This window comes from Canis lupus, chromosome 6 (assembly GCF_003254725.2).
Source record: "Canis lupus dingo isolate Sandy chromosome 6, ASM325472v2, whole genome shotgun sequence".
In the NCBI taxonomy this organism is placed as follows: Eukaryota; Metazoa; Chordata; class Mammalia; order Carnivora; family Canidae; genus Canis; species Canis lupus.
In genome coordinates, this window is record NC_064248.1 from 17,504,530 (window position 1) to 17,530,383 (window position 25,854).

General features: G+C 43.1%; 1 protein-coding gene and 1 long non-coding RNA gene across 2 annotated transcripts; one reads left to right on the forward strand and one right to left on the reverse strand.

Annotated features, from left to right (window-relative positions):
* Nucleotides 1-9,181: 9,181 nt before the first annotated feature.
* LOC125755264 (uncharacterized) lies at nt 9,182-11,907 on the reverse strand. Its single transcript, XR_007411215.1, has 2 exons — nt 11,433-11,907; nt 9,182-9,983 (listed from the first exon to the last, which is right to left on the reverse strand). It is a non-coding gene; the product is annotated as an uncharacterized LOC125755264 (long non-coding RNA).
* Nucleotides 11,908-20,584: 8,677 nt separating this feature from the next.
* SEPHS2 (selenophosphate synthetase 2) lies at nt 20,585-22,858 on the forward strand. The gene has a single exon (XM_025415852.3). The coding sequence runs from the start codon at nt 20,762-20,764 to the stop codon at nt 22,103-22,105; it is 1,344 nt and encodes a 447-aa protein (XP_025271637.1). The 5' UTR covers nt 20,585-20,761; the 3' UTR covers nt 22,106-22,858.
* The last annotated feature ends 2,996 nt before the right edge of the window (nt 22,859-25,854 follow it).

Genomic DNA, 25,854 nt, shown 5'->3' on the forward strand with positions numbered 1-25,854 from the left:
GCTGAAGGCAGGTGCTCAACTGCTGAACCACCCAGGGATCCCTTAAATAAATTTTTTAAAACTTAATTTATTTTTTAAACTTGTATTTATTTACTTGAGAGCGATAGTGCACAAAGGGAGAGGAAGCACAGAGGGAGAAAGAGAGGCAGACTCCCTGCTGAGCAAGGAGTCCCATGTGAGGCTTGATCCCAGGACCCTGAGATCATGACCTGAGCCTAAGGCAGCCACTTAACTGACTGAGCCATCAAGTTTTTAAAACTTTAAAAACCACTGAACTGTACACTTATTTAAAATGGTGAGGCTTGGGACGCCTGAGTAGCTCAGGGATTAAGTGTCTGCCTTCAGCTCAGAGTGTGATCCCAGAGTCCCAGGATCCCGTCCCACATCAGGCTCCCTGCATGGAGCCTGTTTCTTCCTCTGCCTGTCTCTCTGCCTGTCTCTCTCTGTGTCTGTCATGAATAAATCAATAAAATATTTTTTTAAAATAAAATAAATAAAATAAAATAAAATAAAATAAAATAAAATAAAATAAAATAAAATAAAATAAAATGAGGCTTGGGGCACCTGGGTGGCTCAGTGGTTGAGCATCTGCCTTTGGCTCAGGTTGTGATCCCGGGGTTCTGGCATAGAGTCCCATATCCAGCTCCCCTCTAGGAGCCTGCTTCTTCCTCTGCCTATGTCTCTGCCTCTCTCTGTGTGTCTCTTATGAATAAATAAATAAAATCTTAAAAAAATAAAATAAAATGGTGAGTCTTATGGTATGGGAATTCTATCTGAAAAAAAAAAAAGTTAAAAATGAAGGGGCACATGGGTGACTCAGTCCCTTAGGCATCCAACCCTTGGTCTCAATCAGGTCTTGATCTCAAGGTCATGAGTTCAAGCCCCATGCTGGGCTCCATGCTGGGTGTGGAACCCACTTAAAGAAAAAAAAAAAAAGGAAAGAAAAAAAGAAAAATAGGAGTTGAAATTATGTGTGTGTGTGTGTGTGTGTGTGTGTGTGTATGTAAAATCTGAAAGGAAACACAACTGAACTCCAAACAGTAGTTACTTCTGAAGAATAAGGTTTTCATATTTCTATATTGTCTGAATTTTTTTCTTCCAAGGAGGATGTATAACTTACGTAATTTTAAAAATTAAAAATAATTAAAAATGCAACAGAATAGAGGAACTTGTATTTGCTTATGGGAAAGTGGGAAGGATGTTAAGATTTTCCCTGTGTTGTGAGGAAACCCTGCTCAGCTTGCAAAGCCACTGCCAGTGTCACTGCCCCTGGGGAAGACTTTTGCAAACAGATTATCTGTAATCTGCTGCTAGGCAGCTGCAACTGACAAGTTGCCTTCTGGTACTTAGATAATATCAGATAGTCTTTTTCAAATTCAGTTAAAATCAGATAATTTGGGCTGAGTCCTTTGATCCTATGTACAGTAGTTACAATTTACAGCTAATCAAAATCTTTTGTTCTGAAATTACAAAAAAGAATACACATTTAAAAATTCAAACATAAAAAGAATAAAAACTCAAACATTACAGAAGTGTGTAAAGTGAAAGGATAAATGCTCCCTTTTAACATACAGCTCGCACTTGTAAATCTCAAACAATTTAGAGCCGTACATTCTTCTTGACAAAAAATATATATATATTATATATATTATTATTATTATTATATTATATATTATTATTATTATATATATTATATATATTATTATATATTTTTATAATATATAAAATATATATTATATATTATATATATATTATATATATATATTATATATATATAAAATATATATATATATATATATTAGTTTAGTTCTAGTTCTAGAACTAGATCTAGTAATTAACCACACAGGTTGGACCTGTTTGGAAAAACTGTAATTATCTCACCACAGAACATCTAACCCAAAATTAATAGTCAAATCGATCCTCTCTAGAGTGAAGGTTTTCCTTTAGACTGTCTTCAAAATTTAGATTCTTAGGGTTCCTGGGTGACTCAGTCAGTTAAGTGTCTGCCTTTGGCTCAAGTCATGATCTCAGGGTCCAGGGATTGAGCCCCCCAGGTCAGGGCTTCCTGCTCAACAGAGAGTTTGCTTCTCCTTCTCCCTCTGCCCCTCCCTCCACTTGTGCTCTTGTGTGCTCTGTCTCTCTCAAATAATCAAAATTTAGATTCTTGAATTAGGGCTTAAGTTTATAGAAACTTCAAGTTTATCAGTAATAACACCTGGAACAGAAAGAATTCAGGAAATGATCTCAAAGTAAGTCTTCGTTGCTTGGATCATAGTTTATGTGTATGCATCAGCAGGCAAGTGTACTCATTTACATATTTATCAGATTCTGGTTTTCAGTTTAAAAGAACAAAAGAATTTTTTTCCCATCTGTTTGAGGACTGTAAGGCTGAGGACGCTACAAAAGTACAAGTAAGCCCTGAGAATTCTAGAGTGTCAGGGGCTCCATGTTGGAGAGATCAGGTGATTTCCCTGAAGAGCTGGGTTGCAGAGATCCCAGGCTGAGATCACGTGAGGAAGTCCTGAGGCAGGATGTTCCTTACATGCGCATGCGCATGCGCACACACGCACACACACACACACACACACACACACACACACTTCGTTAGTCACTAGCCTTCATCATATCTCAGGTTGTCAGTTCTCTCTGAGGGCCCAATTTGGTCTCTCAATTCCATTCCATTTGTTCAAACCCCCATCAGTTCTCAAGGAACAAATTACAGCCACTACAGCCATTCCTCCACTCTTCTGCCTCTAGAGAAGGTTCTACCTCCTGGGGAATTCCAAATTAACCTAGAGAAACCTAAGCATGTTTCTCTTAGGCTTTACAACCTCAGGTAATTCCCCTTTTGCATACATAAGATCACGTCCGAGATTGTTGGTATGGCTTTCAAGGGCCTTGTTGTCTGTCCATACTCTGCTCTAACTTAGTTAACCAATGACTCCACAGGGTTTAAATAGACAAAGTACCTAGAGAAGAGCCTGAAACTCAGAGCATTAACCATACTGTCACCCCATCCTGAGGAAATTAGCTTCAGTAGGTGTTTTCTGTTTGATGTTATCTCGGCTGCATCAAATGAACAGTACAAAACCGATTGTGCTGGGGCACCTGGCTGGCTCAGTGGGTGCAGCTTGCAACACTTGATCTCACGGTTGTGGGTTTGAGTCCCACATTGAGGGTAGAGATGACTTAAAAATAAAATCTTAAAAAAAAAAAGAAGAAGAAAGAAATTGATGGTGCTGGCATGGTGACAACTGACCGTACCCGAGATCAATGCCCAAGTGCTCGCTTCGGCAGCACATATACCAAGATCAATGCCCAGGGCAAAGGTCACCTTGTGTAGACTCAACACAACAGATGCCAGCTACTCTTCAGGATGGCTTAGATGTTTCCTTACCAATTGTCCCATCATTCCATGAAAATGGACTCAAGCATATCATCTTGCAGGGAAGTGACAAATGAGATCCTAGACTGGGAAGTTCTGGGGTACCCAGAATCTGTGCATCCTTTTTTTTTTTTTTTTTTTTTTAGAATCTGTGCATCTAAGATGGAACCCGTGGCCTGGATGCCTCAGGTCTTCTGTGTCCTTTGTAAGGTAAAATTATTTCAGTTATGTCTTATTTTTCTAGAGGTTCATCTGAAAACGAGAGATAATTTTCTCTTGCTTTACTCAAGAGAGTAAACAAGACTTTGTGTCTAGCCATTTCTCATCTTCATCATTGCTCATTCCCCGGTCTGACCCAACATCACCTTGTGTCTGGATTTTGTGGTCCCCCTGCTTCCAGCCTTGCCCCTACCAAAGTCTGTTCTCCACACAGCAGCCAGTAGGATTCTTTAAAAATATAGATCAGGGACGCCTGGGTGGCTCAGCGGTTGAGCGTCTGCCTTTGGTTCAGGGTGTGATCCTGGAGTCCTGGGATTAAGTCCCACATTGGGCTCCCTCCATGGAGCCTGCTTCTCCCTCTGCCTATGTCTCTGCCTCTCTCTCTCTCTCTCTCTCTCTCTGTGTGTGTGTGTGTCTCCTGAATAAATAAATAAAATCTTTCTAAAAAATTAAAATATAGATCAGATCATGTTATTTTCTTGCTCAAAACCCTCCAGTGGTTCCGTATTTCACTCAAAATACAAGCCAAAGTTCTCATAGTGGCCTAGAAAGATTTAACCTATCAGACACCTCACTATCTCTCTAAAACCTGGTCCCCCTCTTGCTCACTCCTTTTCAACTACACTGTTGTCCTTGCCCTTGGCTTATTCCATCATACCTCTGCTGCATGGCCTTTGCACTTGCTATTCTCTTGCTTGGCTTTCCCAAGAAAGCTTCATGGCTCATTCCTGGATCAACTCCTTTGAACTTTGCTCCTTAGCACTTGTAGACTTCTGCTTATACTAACTAATTTACTTATCCATCAGATTTATTGTCCATCTTCTCTATTACTATATAAACTTCCAGGACAGGGGCAGCCCGGGTAGCTTAACAGTTTAGCGCCGCTTTCAGCCCAGGGCCTGATCCTGGAGACCTGGGATCGAGTTCCGCATCGGGCTCCCTGCATGGAGCCTGCTTCTCCCTCTGCCTGTGTCTCTGCCTCTCTGTCTCTCTCTGTGTCTCTCATGAATAAATAAAAAATTAAAAAAAAAAAACTCCCAGGACAGTATGATTATTTGCTGTTGCTGTTCACTGAGGTATCCCCAGTACCTAAAACAGTGCCTGGAGCATAGTCAGTGAATATGTAGTCAGCAAATATTTAATGATAAGTGAATGCTTGGGGCTCTTCCTTCCCCTAAGGATAATAAAGAGGCTTTTGGTTTCCAGAGTCTAGACTCTTAGGAGCAAAAAGCTGTATTGTTCAAAAAGGAGTGGTTGAGGGAATTGAAAGTGAAGGCCCAAATTAAATTATATATTTAATTTAATATATAAAATTAAATAAGACACTGGTGGCAGGTGAGCAATCAGTTGGGTTTCTTCAAAGATTTTTTGTTTATTTATTTATTCATGATAGACATAGAGAGAGAGAGAGGCAGAGACACAGGCAGAGGGAGAAGCAGGCTCCATGCCAGGAGCCCGACGCGGGACTTGATCCCAGGACCCCAGGACTGGGCCCCCGGCCAAAGGCGGCGCTAAACCACTGAGCCACCCAGGGATCCCCAGTTGGGTTTCTTCAGAACAGAAACTGGAGGACGCAGAGGGAACTGGCCAGTCAAAAGTGAGGAGGGAACCACACAGACATACAGAGAAATAGATCTTATGAGAGAGAATCACGAGGTTTCTGAATGGGAAGTGGTGAGAGCTTGGAGGGCTACCTCCATTCCTCTTTTCTTTTTTAAGATTTTATTTATTTATTCATGAAAGACACAGAGAGACGCAGATAGGCAGAGGGAGAAGCAGGCTCCTGGGGGAGCCCGATGTGGACTCCAGGACCATACACTGAGCTAAAAGCAGATGCTCAACCGCTGAGCCACCCACGCATCCCTACCTCCATTCCTGATGACCTCCCTAGTTCCAGTCTTCAGTATGACCACACTGAACCCTTTCCTTCATGATGCTTAAATGAATAAAATGTTGAATAAGCAAGGATGTGGCAGCAGGGAGCCTCTGGGCTTGCTTGGGGACCAATAGGCCCCTGGGTGACGTAGATGGTGGCAGGAAAAGCTGGCTGGGACCTTCCCCGCCCCTACCCGCAGTCCACCAGGCCTGACTGCCTACAAACCCAGGACAAACCGGGGCAAAGTTCTCATTTCAGACACACACAGATTTGTTGGTGCAAATGCTGCTGGTTGCCATCAGCTGCTACTCTTAGCTCAGGCTTGCCACCCACCACTTCCTTCTGAGTATAATAACATAGGCCACTTTGGTCAGGATGGTTCTAACAGAAATATCTGTGTCACCATAGTGCCCTTTTCCCTTCTTCCCACCTGCCAGGAGGTTGGAGGGAGAGACTACCCCAGGGAATGAGGCTGGGCCTCAGGGGAAGGGAGGTCATTGAGGCCCAGAGGTGCCCAAAATAAGTGGGGTCAGAGGCCACCACCCTCTTCCAAGACCTTTATGATCTCATGGGCTAACTACACCCAGGTATTCTAAAGTTCTAGAAACTACTTGGGATTTTCTAAGGGAAGGCTGAGTGGGATGCACTTACAGGTAGGGATTTTCTACAGATGGCCTCTTGAGTATTCACACGCAGTCCATGGGAGCCTGTTGTCACTAGTTGACCTCACTCCAGGGCTTCCACTTCCAGCTTTTTGGCATATGGTTTATTGTGTCCAAAAGAGCATATCATACAGGGCCAGAATCCCAGGAACCAGTTCCAAGCAGTACTGTCTTGCTATGTTGCACCAAGGCCCCCTTCACCTCTCTGGGCCTTGGTTCCCCACTGCGTACACAGCTCACGCTTCTGCAGGACTCACCACCCTGTGAAGCTCAAATAGGATCATACTAATGTTAATACTCCCGTGTTGTTGCCTTATTACTCCCACCTGCTAGTACGAGATCTCCAGCTTCCTGCAGATTCTTTGCTATTTCAGAAAGTCTTCAGAGGGATTTCACTTGTGCTTCACTTCCTTGTACGTGAACTGCTCCAGGCCTCACATCTTGGCTGTAGATCCATAACCAAAACCATAGATAGAACAATTCTTGACTCCTAACCCCAAGCCCTTGAAACACCAAAGCTGCGGTAGAGTTAGAAGAATCTCTCTCTCTCTCTCTGCTTTGAATTACCCCAACCTCCAACTGCTTGGGCTCCCATGTGCACAGGCTAATAAAGCATCTCTTTCAAGTTTTACTTATGACTCTTTCTATCTCTCTCTGTCTCTCTCTGTCTCTCTCTCTCCCTCTCAAACACTGATTTATGTTCAGGGGGTGGAGCCAGAATGACCAACATAATAGCTACCATGTACAGGAAGGATCATGACTCCTGTCTGATAACGAAAATTTCACTCCTGGGTCAGACTCCTTTGAGTCTGAGCCTCCCCACCTTCATGACATGCCTGTGCTCCCTCTTGAATATTCTATTGGGTCACTTCATTAGTGCTTCAGACACACCCCCTTGTTCGTGAACTTCCCAGATGACCAAACCCACATTTGGCCTGCAGTGGGGATATTGGTAACCCCAACCTATCTTATTTGTTACATCAAGGAAAGTGAACTCTCTGCCATCACTCTGGTTCCTTGGGAAAAAGGAAAACATTTCCTCCCTTCTGACTAGATAGCTTGAGTCCATATAGAAAACAAGTCAAATGGAGCCCGGAGGACTTATGTATCATTGGATGACATGCTTGAACTGTACAATGAGGTGGAACATCTGGAGGAAGCAGCAGCTCTGTTGATTATCTAAATGATGAGGAAGGCCTGCTCCCTGCTCTCACCACCTATCAGACTCTTCTCAACCGTTTCTGCCCTCACTCCTCCAGCTGAATGTTCCTGAAGCTCTTTCAGGAACTGTGGGTGACTCCCTTCAAAGCCTCGGATGACTCCTTAATTTAGAGAGTCTTGGCCGAATATCATACTGTGGCAAGTCACAGGAACCCATTTGAGTTGGCAGAAAGCAAACGAATACATTTGTCTACAGGATATCACAAAGCCCTTTGAAGAAGCCAAATACGATCAGATCTCCCCGGTGTCTGGAAGACAATGTCATATGCTCCCCATTCTCTCACTCTGCAGGCCACCTTTCTTCACCTCTCCAGCAAAGGTTGAGGAAGCTTACCCCTCAGCCCAATTTTACATACACTCTGAATGTCTACACTCTTAGGAAGGAGAATCTGGTTGAGCTGGGATGAAATGTTCACCCTGTAGTAATCAACTACTGCCAAGGGAACAGAGTCTTAAACACCAACCAGCATCTGACCGCCTTACCCTCAACCTCAGAGGTTCTTGGTCACCTGAGGTAAAGCTCAGTCTTACTCCGTAACTTTTTTTTTTTTTTTAGATTTTATTTATTTATTCATGAGAGACAGAGAGAGAGAGAGAGAGAGAGGCAGAGACATAGGCAGAGGGAGAAGCAGGCTCCATGCAGGGAGCCCGATGTGGCACTTGGGCACTTGATCCGGGGACTCCAGGATCATGCCCTGAACCAAAGGCAGGCACTCAACCACTGAGCCACCCAGGTGTCCCACTCCATAACTTTCTTTAGCTTCATGCCCGACTTTCCCTCCTCAATCTCATCAACCTATCCCCTTTGCCTGGAATGTGCATCCCCAAATCACCACTTGTCAAAATATTCCCAGCCCTGAGGCATCGTGCCAACTTCTTCGTGCCATCCTTTATGATATCTTTGAGTGCCTGAGTAGCTCCATGGAGTCAAGTGCCCGACTCTTGGTTTTGGTTTGGGTCATGATCTTGGGGTCATAAGATGGAGCCCTGCATTGGGCTCCACACTCAGCAGGAAATCTGCTTGGAAATCTCTCTCTCCTTCTCCCTCTGCCCCTCCCTCCTTTCTCTCTCTCTGTCTCTCTCTCAAATAAATAAATAAATAAATAAATAAATTTTTTTAATGTAGTAACAAAATTTCAGATTTGAAAGGATTCTCAAATATCACCAAATTCAACTTTGGCCTACTGCACAATAGTCCTTTCTATATTATTTCCTATTAAATCTTCAACCAGCTTCTCCTTACACACCTCCAGAGACAGGATGCTCATGACTTCCCAAGGAGATCCACTGCATCTCCTGCAGCTCTGCTTGCATGAAAATGCTTTCTTTTTTTTTCTTTTTTTCTTTTTTTAGATTTTATTTATTTATTCATGAGAGACCCACAGAGAGAGGGGCAGAGACACAGGCAGAAGGAGAAACAGGCTCCATGCAGGGAGCCCGATGTGGTACTCCATCCTGGGACTCCAGGATCACACCCTGGGCCAAAGGCAGGTGCTCAACCACTGAGCCACCCAGGGGTCCCCAAGGAAAATGTTTTCTTGTATTACATGCCAGTTTGCCTCTTTGTGACTTCCATGCTTTAGGCCTGGTTCTGTCCTGCTAATATGCCTGGGACAAATCTGTTCTCTTTCCCATCTGGAAGCACCTTCAGAAATGTGGACAAGGCTCACAGGTTTCTCTTCCAGGCTGAACATCCTCAATTATATCTAATATTACCTATAAGACAAAGTCTCAACTCCTCTGACCACCCCAGGAGGAACAACTTGTTTCAATGATCTTCCTAAAATCTGGTGCCTTGAAATAAATGCAACGAGGATATTCATGGAAATCCTTTAATTAAAAAAAGAAAAAAATAAATTGAATATCTAACAATAATAGGAAGGTGGTTATACCAGTTAAATAAGTCCATTTTTAAAAAAGATTTTATTTATTTATTTATTCATGAGAGACACAGAGAGAGAGACAGAGACACAGGCAGAGAGAGAAGCAGGCTCCATGCAGGGAGCCCAACATGGGACTCAATCCCAGGATCTGGGATCACCCCCTGAGCCAAAGGCAGACGCTCAACCGCTGAGCCACCCAGGCATTCCAAATAGGTCCATTTTATGAAACACTTCAGCCTCTAACAAAATGTGGTATATTTACATATACTGGTTTAAAAAGATTGTCAAGATAATATAAGAAGAAAAATTACTAGTGTGTGTTACATCTTTTTTTTTTTTTTTTTTTAAGATTTCATTTATTTATCTGAGAAAGAGAGAGCACAGAGGGAGAGGAGAAACAGACTTTCCACTTAACAGAGAGCCCAGCTTGGGGCTTGATCCCAGGACCCTGAGATCAAGACCTGAGCCAAAACCAAGAGCCAGACACTTAACCAACTGAGACATCGAGGTGCCCTAGTGTGTGTTACATCTTAAACACTTCATTTTTTGCAGTGTTTCGGTGAGCTCCAACTATCAGGGTGTCGATCTCTGTCCTCATTTGCATTCTTTCCATTTATTCATTCAACAAATGCTGTTTAAGGCCTTCTCTGTGCCAGAGCCCACGCTGGGCCTTGAGCTCCTGGAATCCAGTGAGGTGTGGTCTCAGCTATAAGGCGCTCACAGGTGTCAGAGAAAATCTAGCATGAAAATGGTTAGAACAAGGAAATTTCAGGGTTAGGAGATCATGGAGGAGGGGTCTCCCAAGTCTTGAAGATAATGCTGTTTGTTGGGCATAACGCGTCGTTGGGTAATTAAAAATGACCAGTGCAGGGGATTCCTGGGTGGCTCAGCGGTTTAGCACCTGCCTTTGGCCCAGGGCTTGATCCTGGAGACCCGGGATCGAGTCCTGCATCGGGCTCCCTGCATGGAGCCTGTTTCTCCCTCTGCCTCTCTCTCTTTCTCTCTCATGAATAAATAAATAAAATTTTTTAAAAAAGAATGACTGGTGCAAAGGTCCTGAGGCAGAGAGAATTATGCTGTATTCTGTCCACCCCACACCATACTCTATCCTAATCCAAGTCCCCACCAACTTTCACTGGTCCTCTGCTTAATCATTCCCCTACAGCCTATTCTTGACCTAGCAGACAGAATGAACTTTCAAAACCATGAATATAACCATACCACCTCTCTGCTTAAAACCAAGCCCATGACTTCCTCTTTCTCTTAGGACAAAAAGTCCAAAATTCCTTCACACAGCCCATCAGATCTTAAAAAAAAAAAAAAAAAAAAAAAAAGACTATTTATTTGAGAGAAAGAGAGAGAATACAATCAAGGGGGAGGAGCAGAGGACAGAGAGAAGTAGGCTCCTCACTGAGCAGGGACCACGATGCGGGCCTCTATCCCAGGACCCTGAGATCATGACCCGAGCTGAAGGCAGATGCTTAGCCAACGAAGACACCCAGGTGCCCCAACACATCAGATCTTACATTTACTCCATCAGGAAATCTGTTGCTTCTTCCTTTAAAAACTATCCAGAATATGACTACCTGTCACTATTTCCGGTGTAACCAAGTCACCATCATCTGTCCCCTGGGTTTTTTCAGGAACCTCCTCATTGTCTCTCTGTATCTATTTAGCCAACCCTGTTCACCCTCACCTCAGCCTCTGGTCTAAACCATCCCATGGCTCCCATCTTACCCAGAGCCAAAGCTAAAGGCCATACCATAGTCCAGGGGCCCTGCACATCTGGCCCTTCACTGCCTCTCTGACATCACCTCCTCTTGCTCTCTCTCACCCACTTGTCACCAGCCATACTGGCCACCATCCAACACATAAAACTTGCTGGTCTTTGCCATGGGTACTTTTCTGTCAGAAATGCTCTTGTGCCAGGTTATCCCATGACTCCCTCTCTCAGCATCTTCCAAATCACTTTCTCATTTTTTTTTAATTTAATTTCTTTTTTTTTTTTTTTTTTGAGAGAGAGAGAGAGAAAGAGCACACAAGCAGGGGAGGGGCAGAGGCAGAGGGATAAGCAGACTCCTTGCTGAGCAGGGAGGCTGATGGGGGGCTCAATCTGAGGACACTGAGATCATGACCTGAACTGAAGGCAGATGCTTCACCGGCTGAGCCACCCAGGTGCTCCTCACCTTCTCATTCTTTATCTCCATCTCCAAACCCTCCATTCTCTGAGCTCTGCCATCACTCTGAGTCTCTTCCTGTCCTGTGTCTCTCTTGTTCTGATGGCAAGAGGTGACTCAGTATGGCTTCTCACATTTACCCCAGATACAAAGATGACATTTCCTGCCACGTAAAGTGATAGAAGATGGTTAAGAGTGTGAGGGGCCATGAACATAGGCGTCAGTTCTCAAGTTTCCTGAGGGAGAGCCTGTTGCTGGAAGCCCCACCAAACAAACCCAGGGAGGCGGGGATAGGGAACTGAGGCTGTGCTGGGCCTGGGTCAGGCTCAGGTTCAGGGGCTGGCAATGGGGACACTGACCTGGATGCTGGGCCAGAGTGGTTGGGGTTCAGACCAATGAGGAATGTTTTGACCCCTGGGGTTTGAATACAGAGTAAAAGCTATAGCAAAGTCAGATTACAGCAGTCCTCCAGTGATCTGCAAGGCCCTATGTCCTGTGCCATTTACACCAATCCTGTGATGTGCCTGTCTGACATTTCCTACAACTCTCTCCACTCAATATGCACCAGTCTTCCTGGCTGCCTTGTTGCTCCTAGAATAGCCCAAGTATATGCCTGCCTCAGGGCTTTTGCACTCACCATTCTCTACCTGAAGCACTCTTTTTCAGATATCTGCATCCTATTCTTCTCTTCATTGAGGCCTTTACTTCAAAGTCATCTTTTCATTGAGGCCTCCCTGGCTACAATTACACAAAATACATTCACATACCAGACTTCCTACTCTTCAGGCTTCATTTTTCTCTCCTCAATACCTATCCTTAACTAACAAATGGTTGCTCTTACCTATTACTATCTCTTTCCATTAGAATGTCTGCTGCATGAGGACAGGAATTTTTGCCTGGCATTCACTGTTATAGCTTCAGTATCTAGTGCACATAAGTTTTCAGTAAATAGGGGGCATCTGGGGATCCCTGGGTGGCTCAGTGGTTTAGCGCCTGCCTTCAGCCCAGGGAGTGGTCCTGGAGTCCTGGGATCAAGTCCTGCATAGGGCTCCCTGCATGGATCCTGCTTCTCCCTCTGCCTATGTCTCTGCCTCTCTCTCTGTGTGTGTGTCTCTCATGAGTAAATAAATAAAATCTTTAGAAATAAATGAATAAAATAAAATAAAATAAATAAAATAAAATAAAATAAATAAAAAAATAAATAGGGGGCATCTGGATGGCTCAATTGGTTAAGCATCCAACTCTTGGTTTTGGCTCAGGTCATGATCTCAGGGTCATGGGATCAAGCCCTGTGTTAGGCCTCACACTTAGCGGAGAGTCTATTTCAGATTCTTTCTCCTCCTCCTCTGCCCCTCCCCACTTGGGCTCTCTCTGTCTCTCTCAAATAAATAAATAAAATCTTAAAAAAAAAAAAAAACACTTTTCAATAAATATTTACAAATGAATCCAGCAGGAGTGTTGAACACCTATTACATGCCAGATTATTTCACCCATTATATAATATCCTACTAGAAATACTTGGAATGATCCCATTTTTGTTTTAAAAATTTTAAAAGTAGGGATCCCTGGTGGCGCAGCGGTTTGGCGCCTGCCTTTGGCCCAGGGCGCGATCCTGGAGATCCAGGATCGGATCCCACATCGGGCTCCCGGTGCATGGAGCATGCTTATGTCTCTGCCTCTCTCTCTCTCTCTCTCCCTCTCTCTGTGACTATCATAAATGAATAAAAATTAAAAAAAATTTTAAAGTATATGCAAATACACAGAGCACACTGCTCTACACCGCCTGGAGGGAGTGACAGGGCGCCCCCTGGTGTTCAATGTAGTGGCTTTCCTTACTCATGAAGGAAAAGGTCTAAAATACACGAGGCTAAGCTGTTGCTAGTACTTCTCTCTGGGAGGAGGATTTTGAGGTAACCTTCTTCCTCTTTACTAAACTGCATTTTGTGATTTTTCTCCAATGACAACATAATGATTTTTGTAATAATATTTCTGGCTCATCAACAGAGTGTGCTGACTCATGATCTTGTAAGTTCGAACCCCACCTTCAGTATATTACGTAAAAAATAAATTAAAAAAAATTTTTTTTTAAATAGGGACGCCTGGGTGGCTCGGCGGTTTAGCGCCTGCCCTCAGCCCAGGGTGTGATCCTGGAGTCCCCGGGATCGAGTCCCACATCAGGCTCCCTGCCTGGAGCCTGCTTCTCCCTCTGCCTATGTCTCTGCCTCTCTCTCTCTCTCATAAATAAATAAAATCTTTAAAATTTTTTTTAAAAACTAGGGGCACCTGCTTGGCTCAGTGGTTGAGTGTCTGCCTTTGGCTCAGGTCGTGATCCCAGGGTCTTGGGATTGAGGCCCCCATCTAGCTCCCCTCAGGAAGCCTACTTCTCCCTCTGGCTATGTCTCTGCCTCTCTCTGTGTCTCTCATGAAAAAATAAACAAGATATATTTTTTTAATTTTTAAATAAAAATAAAATATTTTTTAAAATGTGTACTAAACCTATTGAAGTATTTTCGGCATACTAGAAATGTACTGAGTGTATAGTTTACCACAATTTAAAAATTCTTGAAAGTGTGTGGAACCTAGGGTGCCTGGCTGGCTTAGTCAGTAGAGCTTTTAGCTCTTTATCTCAGGGTCATGAATTCAGCTCCACATTGGGTGTAGAGTTTGTTTAAATATATACACTTTAAAAAATAAAAAAATTAAAATAAAGTTTGCTGATCTGTGGCGCCTGGCTGGCTCAGTCAGTGGAGCGTGCAACTTTTGATCTCAGGATTGTGGGTTTGAGCCCCACACTGGGTGTGGAGATTACTTAAAAATAAAATATTCAAAAAAATAAAAATAAAGTGTACTGAACCTTAAAGTGTAGTGTTATGACTGGAAATTTTCATAATGAGAAAAAAACTATAACTAGCATTAGCCCAGTGCTTTTGTCGTATGTAAAAAACAAAAGAGGGGCTAGTATTCAGACTATTATTCTCTAAAACCTCTTTTCTCCTTTGCCTGCATTTCCAGCCCCATCTGGGCCTTTACTCTTGCAGTCTTTGGCCCAAAGCTTTAACCCAAGCCATAAATGTTCAGTAGATCTCTCTGAAAAACAAGAAAAAGATCAAAAGGATACTTTCAAATGCTCATAATACAGTCACAGGGATCACCCTCCAGAGGCCCATGGGGATCATCTGCACAGAGGCTCATGAACTTGCTCTGAGCCTAGTGGGTGGTCCCTGACCAAGGCAAATTCATGACTTTCTTGGCCTGAGTGAACATTGCTTCCAAACAGCAGCAAATTACAGGATGAAACCCTCCCTCCAAAGAGTCCTGCTTCCTTGGGGCATATGATGGGAGTTGTTAGTATTCTCAAGGTGGGCGGGCCCACGATAAGGCATAGAGCACCAGACTTCAGGTTAAAAAGACCTAGGTTTGTATTCTCACTAGGTGACCCTGTGAGGGACTTCTGACTTTTCCGGGATCTCAGTCTCCTCTCCAAAATTGAGCTAATAATGATAATTCCCTGGCGCCACTATGAGCATTAATGAGGAGGTGAGTAAGTGCAAGATGATCAGTGCCACGGCACCTGGGTGGCTCAGTGGTTGAGTGTCTGCCTTTGGCTCAGGTGGTGATCCCGGGGTCTTGGGATCAAGCCCCTTGGGATCAAGTGGTAGGGAGCCTACCACTCCCAGGGGGAGCCTGTTTCTCCCTCTGCCTCTGTCTCTGCCTCTGCCTCTCTCTGTGTCTCATGAATAAATAAATAAAATGTTGAAAGAAAGAAAAAAAGAAAAAGAAAGAAAGAAAGAAAGAAAGAAAGAAAGAAAGAAAGAAAGAAAGAAGAAAGAAAGAAAGAGAAAGAGATTAAAAAAAAAAAAAAAGATCCTCAGCCCCTTGTCTGGTTCATCATATGAGCTCAGCAAATTGTGTTGCATAAAGTGACATATTTATTCATCAAATGTCATTGCCCTGTAAAGTACAAGGGAAGCCAAAGTAGGCACAACAGGGCAGCCCCTCCCTTGTACAGCTTACAGACTAGTGCCGCAAACAGATAATTGTGGCACAATCACATGAATAAAGAATTACAAACTCTCCTAAATGCTGAGAGGAGAAAGTCCAAAGAAGAGAGAGCATACAGAGGCACCTGATCTAGTCACTTTTTAACCCAGGTGAGGGAACTACAGACGTAATGGAGTGTTTTCATTTTTCCCTTAGTGATAGGAAGATCCTTCACAGGTACAATATACTAAAGATTTTGCAAAACAAGTTTCATAGTTGAGATTTTTATATGATCCTTATACCATATCCTAGGCAGAAATGATGACCTTCATTTGACAGAAGTGGAAACTAAGGTGTAGAGAGGCTATATCACCTCTTCAAGGGCAGATAAGTTCACTGACAACAAATCCAAAGGTCAGACAAAATCCAAAGGTCTTCTTTTCATCTCTTGTTTTCCATTCTTTCCTTTTTCCTTCAGTATTTTAAATTCTGAAGTATATAACATTTTCTTTTTTTAAGATTTTATTTATTCATTCATGAGAGATACAGAAAGAGGCAGAGATACAGGCAGCTCCCCTGCTGGGAGCCTGATGTGGGACTCCATCCCAGGACCCCAGGATCATAACCCAAGCCAAAGGTAGATGCTCAACCACTGAGCCACCCACGTGTCCTGATTTTCTTTTTTTTGATGTTGAAATACAGCTTACAAAAAGAGCATAGGAAAACAGATACGAAAAAAAAATTATAATAAAAATAAATAAATAAATAAATAAATAAATAAATAAATAAATAAAAAAGAAAGAAAAGAAAACAGATACGTATGGTTTAAAGAACATCATGTAACTACAACCCAGCCCAAGGAACAGAACTTAATGTAGCCCAGATCCCCTCTGCACTCTTCCCCAGAAGCAATCCCTATGCTAAATTTTGTTAATCATTCACTATTACTTTTTTAGAAGTTTTTATCATTTTGCATCTCTTATCAATATATTATTGCTTTGCCTGGTGTTGAACTTTATATAAAGGGCATCTTAGTTTACGTATTCTTCTGCAACTGGCTTCTTGCTCCCAACATCTTGTTTTTGAGATTACTGATATTGATGATGCCTAGGCCTATGATTCATTTTCATGGGTGAACAATATTCTGTTGTGTAATTATACCACAATCCGCTTATGCGTTCCCTATTAACAGACAGATGGGTTATTTCCAGTATTCCAATGTTACACTCCTCTTTTTCTTTAGGAAGACAAATGGATTTGTTTTTACAAAAATTTTCCAAGATGGGGATCCCTGGGTGGCGCAGCGGTTTGGCGCCTGCCTTTGGCCCAGGGCGCGATCCTGGAGACCCGGGATCGAATCCCACGTCGGGCTCCCGGTGCATGGAGCCTGCTTCTCCCTCTGCCTGTGTCTCTGCCTCTCTCCCTCTCTCTTGGTGACTATCATAAATAAATAAAAATTAAAAAAAATTTTTTTCCAAGATGTTATAAGTTTTGTGAATTTAAATTCCAGCCACTCCATCTACCTTAATAGTGGTGTGTGATGATAGATTCTGTTTTTTATGGTAAGCTTACCATCAGCCAGGAACTGTGTTAGGTGTTTTACACACATTTTAAAATTTAACTCTCAGAAACACTCCCATCTGGTATCTATCATTATCTTCAGGTGAAAGGACTATTTTATAGGTAGTGAAACTAGGGTTCCTAGAGGTTAGATAATTTGTCCAAGGTCATTAGGAGAGCCAAGACTGCAACTCAGTCTAATTTTAACATTTGAGTTTCTTCCAATTTAATCCATGCCTTCTTAACACTGTATTGCAGAACAATAAAAACCAAATGTAATGACTTACTGTAAGAGCTATAAGTATCCTTATGTTTTTTTTTCTATTTTTAATTGTGCCAAAATACATATGACATAAAATTTTCCACCTTGCCTTTTTTAAGGGTACAGTTCAGTAGTGTTAAGTACCTTCACATTGTTGCATAATCAATATCCAGAGCTCCTACATTCTTGCACATGTCTCTTGGGGCACCTTTGCAAGAGTTTCTCTAGGGCGTGTTTTATGGGTAGAATTGCTGGGGAGTTCCACCTATGTGTGGAATGCATAGGTTTGCACATGTTGATTTAATCAGTTAAGGCCAAACTCTTTTACAAAATGGTTGCACCAATTTATAGTTCCATAGGCAGGATTTTTTTTTTAAGTATGTAATACACTCAAATATTTTTTCAAAATTTTAAGTTCAGGGGATCCCTGGGTGGCTCAGCGGTTTGGTGCCTGCCTTTGGCGCAGGGCATGATCCTGGTGTCCCGGGATCGAGGCCCATGTCGGGCTCCTTGCATTGGAGCCTGCTTCTCCCTCTGCCTGTGTCTCTGCCTCTGTGTTTGTGTATGTCTCTAATGAATAAATAAATAAAATCTTAAAAAATAAAATAATAAAAAATTTAAGTTCCAAATGTTAAAGGAGCAAAAAGACATCATAATGAATAATCTCTCGTCCCCAGCCACCTTATTCCTCCCCAGAGGCAATCAATTCACTGGTTTCTGGTGATTATCCTCCAAGAGATATGTTATTGCATATATTTCCCCCTTTTACAACAAATAATAGTATTCTGTAAATACTGCTCTGAACCGTGCTTATTTCTCTTAACAAACATCATAAGCAATATAACCTGGTGGTCTTTGTTTTTTGCTTTTTTTAAACAAAGATTTATTTATTTATTCATGAGAGACAGAGAGAGGCAAAGACACAGGCAGAGGGAGAAACAGGCTCCAGGCAGGGAGCCTGACATGGGACTCCAACCCCGGTTTCTAGGATCACACCCTGGGTGGAAGGCGGTGCTAAACCGCTGAGCCACCGGGGCTGCCCAGCTTTGTTTTTGTTGTTGTTGTTGTTGTTTTTTAAGATTTTATTTATTTATTAATGAGAGACACAGAAAGACGTTAAGACACAGATGGAGGGAGATACAGGACTGGATTCCATGATCTCAGGATCATGCCCTAAGCTGAAGGAAAACACTCAACCACTGAGCCACCCAGGAGCCCCTAGCCTGGTGGTCTTTGGAACAAATTGCTTGGATTCATATCCAGCTTTCCATATTCTAAACTGGGTGTGAAAAAAATAAAAATAAAAATAAAAATAAAAATAAATAAACTGGGTATGACCTTGAGTGGGTCATTTAATCTCTCTGCATTATATTCTTTATCTGCAAGATGTGGAAAGAATCTTAACTCAAAGGTTTTTATAAGAACTAAGGTAATATAAAAAAAGAACTAAGTTAATATACTAAAGCATTTAGAACTGTGCTTCTTAGAATTGTAACTATTATCAATATAATTACATCAGTGTTTTCTCATTCTGTTTTAAAGTTGCTTGGGTAGTCTATTACATAATTATACCACAATTTATTTTAATCATAATTGATAAAACATTTAAGTTGTTTCCAGCATGTTGATATTACAAACAACACAGAAAAACAAAACAAAACAAGACAAACCTATCATTTCCTACACATAGCTGGTGAGTACATCTGTAGTGTAAAATCCTAGAATTGGAACTGCTGAGTCAAAGGTATTATGTGCAGTTTTTATTTATTTATTTATTTAAAAAATTTTAATAGGATTTTTTTAAAGATTTATTTATGATAGACACACACACACACACACACACACACACACAGAGGCAGAGACACAGGCAGAGGGAGAAGCAGGCTCCATGCAGGGAACCCGACGCGGGACTAGATCCCGGGACTCCAGGATCGCGCCCTGGGCCAAAGGCAGGTGCCAAACCGCTGAGCCACCAGGGATCCCCTTACTTTCTAATTAAAAAAAAAAAAAAGATTTTATTTATTTATTCATGAGAGGCAGAGAGACAGAGAGGCAGAGACACAGGCAGAGGGAGAAGCAGGCTCTCTGCAGGGAGCCCAACGTGGGACTCGATCTCGGGTCTCCAGGATCAGGCTCTGAGCTGAAGGTGGCGCTAAACCGCTGAGCTACCCGGGCTGCCCTGTAGTTATAATCTTAATAGATATTGGCAAATTGTTCATAATGGATCCATCACAGATTCTTATATATACTAATTTAAAGAGATACAGAAATTTTAGAATTTCTGAGCTTGGGTGGCTTAGCGGTTGGGCGTCTGCCTTCAACTCAGATTGGGTCCTGGTATCCTGGGATCCAGTCCCACATGGGTCTCCCTGCATGGAGCCTGCTTCTCCCTCTGCCTATGTCTCTGCTTCTGCGTGTGTGTCTCTTATGAATAAATAAAATAAAATATTTTTTAAAAAAGAAATTTTAGAACAAAACAAGGTAAGCCACTTTGTTGTCCAGATGAGTGAACTGCTGCGGGGGGAGGGGGAGGGGGGAGGAAAGTGACTCACACGGGCAGTTAGTGGTAGACGCAAGAGTCTTAAAAGACTTTAGGATCATATTTTTAAAACGTAATCTCTACCCCCAGTGTAGGGCTGGAAGTCACGACCCTGAGATCTAGAGTCGCATGCTCTTCCGACAGAGCGAGCCAGCCCGAGTTTTAAAATTCCTTCAAATCCATTTTAACATTTCATTATTTTGATGCTAAGCTTTGCTTGCTTGATGGTAGTAACTTAATATCTAATTTCTCATTATTCTGAGATTTCTTTTTTTATTTTATTTTATTTTATTTTATTTATGATAGTCACACAGAGAGAGAGGCAGAGACATAGGCAGAGGGAGAAGCAGGCTCCATGCACCGAGAGCCCGACATGGGATCTCCAGGATCCCGCCCTGGGTCAAAGGCAGGCGCCAAACCGCTGCGCCACCCAGGGATCCCTAACTTCTCATTATTCTTTCCGAATTTTTCCCTGGGCTCTTTTTCTCTCCTGGACTGGTCACGAGCGCAGTCAAACGACCCGTGGACAATTCTGCCCTACGGGAGATCTGCCAAGCGACCGATCTTCTTTATATTCGAAACTGCCCTTGGTAAACTGCCTCTAGGGGAGCAGATTCCGCCAGCCACTCCCAAGAGATCGTTTAAATTACATCTAGGGGAGCGAACCCAAGCACTTGCGGGTAATCTCTCCCCGACCAATTTCGCAAGCTGCTGGTTGATTTGTAATTTAGCTTTTAGACCAAAGGAAGCCCGCCTCTCGGTAGCGGAGTCGTCATTGGCTAGCACGGCTGTCAATCAGCGGGGCTATAAGTAGGGGGAGGCCGGCAGCTCCTCCTTCAGGAAGGCCAGGAGCGCGCGGGGTGGCGTGAGTCCGGTGGCGCGAGTCGTGCCGGGGAGAATCTCTGCGGTAATATCTGTTAGTCCGTAGTAACTGGAGTAGAAGATACAAGGGCGCTCCCCTCCTCTCTCCTCTTCCCTCCCTGCGGGGCAGGCGCGATGGCGGAAGCCGCGGCGACGGGCGCCGGCGGCGAGGTGGCGGCGGCGGCGGAAGGCTCGGGCTCCGCGGGCTTGTCTCTGGGCCGGGGCTTCTCGAGCTACCGGCCCTTCGAGCCCCAGGCGCTGGGCCTCAGCCCCAGCTGGCGGCTGACGGGCTTCTCCGGCATGAAGGGCTGAGGCTGCAAGGTCCCCCAGGAGACGCTGCTCAAACTCCTGGCGGGACTGACGCGGCCAGAAGTGCGGCCCCCTCTGGGCCTGGGCCTGGTCGGAAGCCATGAAGAGGCGGCCCAGGAAGGCGGCGTGCCGGCCGGGGCGGATCCCAACCCCACCTTTCCAGCCCTGGGCATCGGGATGGACTCCTGCGTCATCCCCCTGAGGCACGGGGGCCTGTCCCTGGTGCAGACCACGGACTTCTTTTACCCCTTGGTGGAAGATCCCTACATGATGGGGCGCATAGCGTGTGCCAACGTGCTGAGTGACCTCTATGCCATGGGCATTACTGAATGTGACAACATGTTGATGTTACTCAGCGTTAGCCAGAGTATGACTGAGGAGGAACGAGAGAAGATAACACCCCTTATGATCAAAGGCTTTCGCGACGCTGCTGAGGAAGGAGGGACTGCAGTGACTGGCGGACAGACAGTGGTAAACCCTTGGATTATTGTCGGTGGGGTTGCCACTGTGGTATGTCAGCCAAATGAATTCATCATGCCTGACAGCGCCGTTGTTGGGGATGTGCTCGTGTTAACCAAACCCTTAGGAACCCAAGTTGCTGTTAATGCCCACCAATGGCTAGATAACCCTGAGAGATGGAATAAAATAAATATGGTGGTCTCCAGGGAAGAGGTAGAGCTGGCTTATCAGGAAGCCATGTTCAATATGGCTACCCTGAACAGAACTGCTGCTGGATTAATGCACACGTTTAATGCACATGCAGCCACAGATATCACCGGTTTTGGCATTCTGGGACACTCTCAGAACCTTGCAAAACAACAAAGAAACGAGGTGTCCTTTGTTATTCATAATCTGCCAATCATCGCCAAGATGGCTGCCATCAGCAAGGCCAGTGGGCGCTTTGGGCTCCTTCAAGGAACCTCAGCGGAAACTTCTGGTGGATTGCTGATTTGTCTGCCAAGAGAACAGGCAGCTCGCTTTTGTTCTGAAATAAAATCTTCCAAGTATGGAGAGGGTCACCAGGCATGGATCGTCGGTATTGTGGAAAAGGGAAACCGGACAGCCCGGATTATTGACAAGCCTCGAGTTATTGAGGTCCTACCTCGTGGGGCCACTGCTACTGCTCTTGCTCCTGACAATTCCAATGCCTCCTCTGAGCCTAGCTCGTGAGATGGAATAGCAGAAGTTGTTTGGACCTTAGAGCCTTTGTACGCAATCATGAACGATTCTCAAAACGTTATTTTAAGAAGAAATTTCCAAAGAAGGCTGCCTGCATAGTAGTTCCAGCTGCCCTTTCGAGGTGATTTGAATCAGCCCATCACAAGCTGCACATTCCAAGGCCAGAAGTAACATTTGGGACTTCAGGGGGAGATTTGTTCATCTTGTATGTGGAAGAGGAGCAGAAAAACCTCTGTTCTTTCCAAGAGCAGGATGAGGCTATTCTATTCTAGTTTGAGGGATTTTTCTTGGCACTGGGTTGATTCATGTCTGCACAGGGAGTTAGGTTATGTATTAAAATTACATACACACCAAAAGAGGTAAATTGCAAAATGATTTAGATCAGAAGCAAATAAGTTTGGACCAATGCTGTTGATAAATCTAAATTGTTAAGAGAGATCTTATATTGTATTGTCAAATTCTTTATTAGATTTTTCTCAAGTACTGGCTCTTTCCTGCTCTGGACAAGAATTGAGCAGCTTGTCCAATGACTGGGAAAGGAGGACCTGCAACCATCTGATTTGGTCTCTGTTAATGACGTCTCTCCCTCTAAACCCCTTTTAGGACTGGGAGAGGCAGAGTAAGCCCCAGAGCCCAAACCTCAGTGGTTATTAAGATGTTCAATCTTGTGCTGAAAATTCCTGGTGATTTAATCAATAAAGAGTAATTTCTAGTGAAATAAATAAAAAGGACTTTGTGGAAAAACTCTTCTGCCTAATGTTTGGATTCTTGGAATTCTGAACTTTTTACAGTCTTATAAAATGAATCAATTGACACACTTAGAGTCTGGCAAGTGGAGAGTGAGAATGTTTTCCCTGATTCAGGACCAGAGGATTTAACACCTAGATTTACGTTTGCACCGTTCCCCTGAGTTGATAGCAAAGTACCCAAAACAAGCATTAACCCCAAGGACTACAGGGTGGGAGAGGAATCAATACTTCTTGGAAGATTCAAAGTAGGTGGAAGAAGAGTAACTGACTTAGCATAATAGAGGAAGCCAAAGTAAATGCCTTCAGAGTTGGGAAATATGAACAGGAAGCAAGGAGATATGCTCTGGAGGTACTAAGGGGTCAGGGTGGGGATAAAGACACTGAAAGTTTATATACAGAGTAATTATAATTAGATCTTTGAAGTTCACAAACCTCTCCCCCATGTCACTTAGATGACTGCATCTCACCTTTGTAGGTAAGGAGAGGTTTACTTTCTGGGAGACGAATTTTAAAAATACTGCAAAGCTGGGGACACCACACAAGGGGCCTGACCAAAAACAATAAGGGCTGAAAAACAAGACTACCCCAATCCCTTTCCTCACCTTAGCTATTAAAAACACTGTCCAGGAAGCTTATACCACCTTTGCTCCTCTGGAGAAAAAGAATGCCCAGAAAAAAGACCTATAAACATTTAGGGAGCCCCCTGTGAAAATCTCTACCAGGAAGCCTCCCAGTTGAAAAGTTTAACTCAAGCAACTCAATGCGTCATTCTTAAACAGAAGCAGTCAAGGATCACCAGACATTTGAGGCAAGCCTCTTTTAAAAAAAAAAGTCAAAGAAAACTAAAAACTCGGTAAAAAGACAATACCAAGAGCAGAAGAAGGAAAAAAAAAAAAAAGCAGAGGTAAAGAAGATCAAGGGTTCATAAAAAGAGAACAAAGCATTTAGAATGTAAAATATAGCTAACATTTTTAAATAGAATATTTAGAAGATAAAGTTGAGGAAATCAGAAGGTAGAACAACAAAAAGATGCACAATAGAAGAAAACAAATGTATGAAAATTAGAGGTGAGCCAGGAGGTTCAACATGTAGGAGGAATTCCAAAAAGATAATAAAGTAAATGGAAGAAAAAAATACGTGAAACTATAAGAAAGTTTTCTAAAATTTAAAAAGTACTATAAATCTCTGTCACATCTCTTGACTTCCCAGCATAGTGAATGAGAAATGACCTACACAAATTTTATTACATTTTAAAATGGCTGTGATAAAGAGAAGTGTTTTATATAAATTCATTTGAGCTGCCAACAACCCCATTTTGCAAATCAGGAAGCTGAGGTGCAAAGAGATTAAGAAATTTTTTCAAAGTTGCACAGGACATCTGCTAGGCAGAGTGAATCCAGAGTCCATTCTTTTTTTTTTTTAAAGATTTTATTTTTAAGTAATCTCTACACCCAATGTGGGGCTCAAATTTACAATGCCGCGATCAAGAGTTGCATGCTCCACACTAACTGAGCCAGCCAGATGCCCCCAGAGTCTAGGCTTCTAATCATACTCTCCTCAAACTTTCTGGGGGGAGGGGAAGAACATGTAGAAAGGTCTGGCAATAAGAATGATATCAGACTTCTCAACAGGGAATTGGAAACTGGAAGACAATGAAGTAACACCTTTGAAATCCTGAGAGTAAATTATTTTCTCTGTATAATTCTATACCTAGCGACATTTTTCAAAGTATCAAAGTGGTTTCATCCTATGCATTCTTTCTCAAGAAACTACTGGAAGATGTGCTCTAGAAAAATAAGGTGGCAAACTGGGAAAGAAAAACAAGGTTTAGGAAACCCATGCAAGCACAAGGTGAAGGGAGGTCTTAAGGTAATGGTTCTCCAGCAAGCCTAGAGAGCAATCAGCCTGGAACAGGCAGGACACTAGAAGATAGGAGCCTGAAGGCTTCCAGGAAGAGGAAAATGGACCGAGTACTCGTACAGTTGATTTTGTGAAAAATTATACTGGAAGGTTAATGGAAGATGTAAAAAGAATTAGTGAAAATTATATAGAAAGCCAGCACATGAAAAAAATGAGCCAGTAATCAACTCCAATAAAAAATAAAACCTGTGTGATGAATGAAATGTAATCATACATAATATTTGACAATGAATATTTACAGAATTGTAAATACTATCTAGCTCCAATAATCAATTTTATTTAAGATTTTATCCATTTGAAAGAAAGTGAAAGAGCACAAGCAGGGGGAGGGGCAGGGGGAGAGGGAGAAGCTGACTCCCAGCTGAGCAAGGAGCCCGATGCGAGGAGCTCAATCCCAGGACCCTGGGACTATGACCTCAGCCAAAGGGAGACACTCAACCCACTGAGCCACCCAGGTGCCCCAATCAATCAATTTTAAAAACTCAGCTTTTCTCCTATTCCAAGCTCTTAAATAGCTTTCCATACAATCCTGCTACTTCTCTCCAACCTCATTTCATGGCACTTGCCCTTCCTCTCTCACTAAACTCTAGCCCATTAGCCTTCCGGTGGTGATCCAAATAGAGATCCTTTGTACTTGCAGATCCCTCTGTCTGGAATCTCACTTCATGTTCTCTACTGGGCAGGCTCACCCTCACTCCTATCTCAGCTCAAATAAAACCTCATAAAAGGCTTGTCTGACATCAGCCAACTACTTTCCCCACTACTCACCAACTCATCAACCCTACTCTCCAACTTATCACCTCATTTATTGGCTTCATAGGTCTTACCCTAATCTGTAATTATCTTGAGAATGGTTAGTTTACTTTATAAATGACTCTTTCTGCTAGTATGTAAGCTCCAAGATGGCAGGGGATGTTGTGTATCAGTTCCTAGAACACTGTCTGGTTCATAGTTAGAATATATTGAATGAGTGAGTGAGTGAGTGAGTGAGTGAGTACACTCCGGGGACCCTGGTACCCTCTATGTCCACACTTTTCTTGCTCTTAGTGTCTCCTAGCGGTGGAAGCTGGA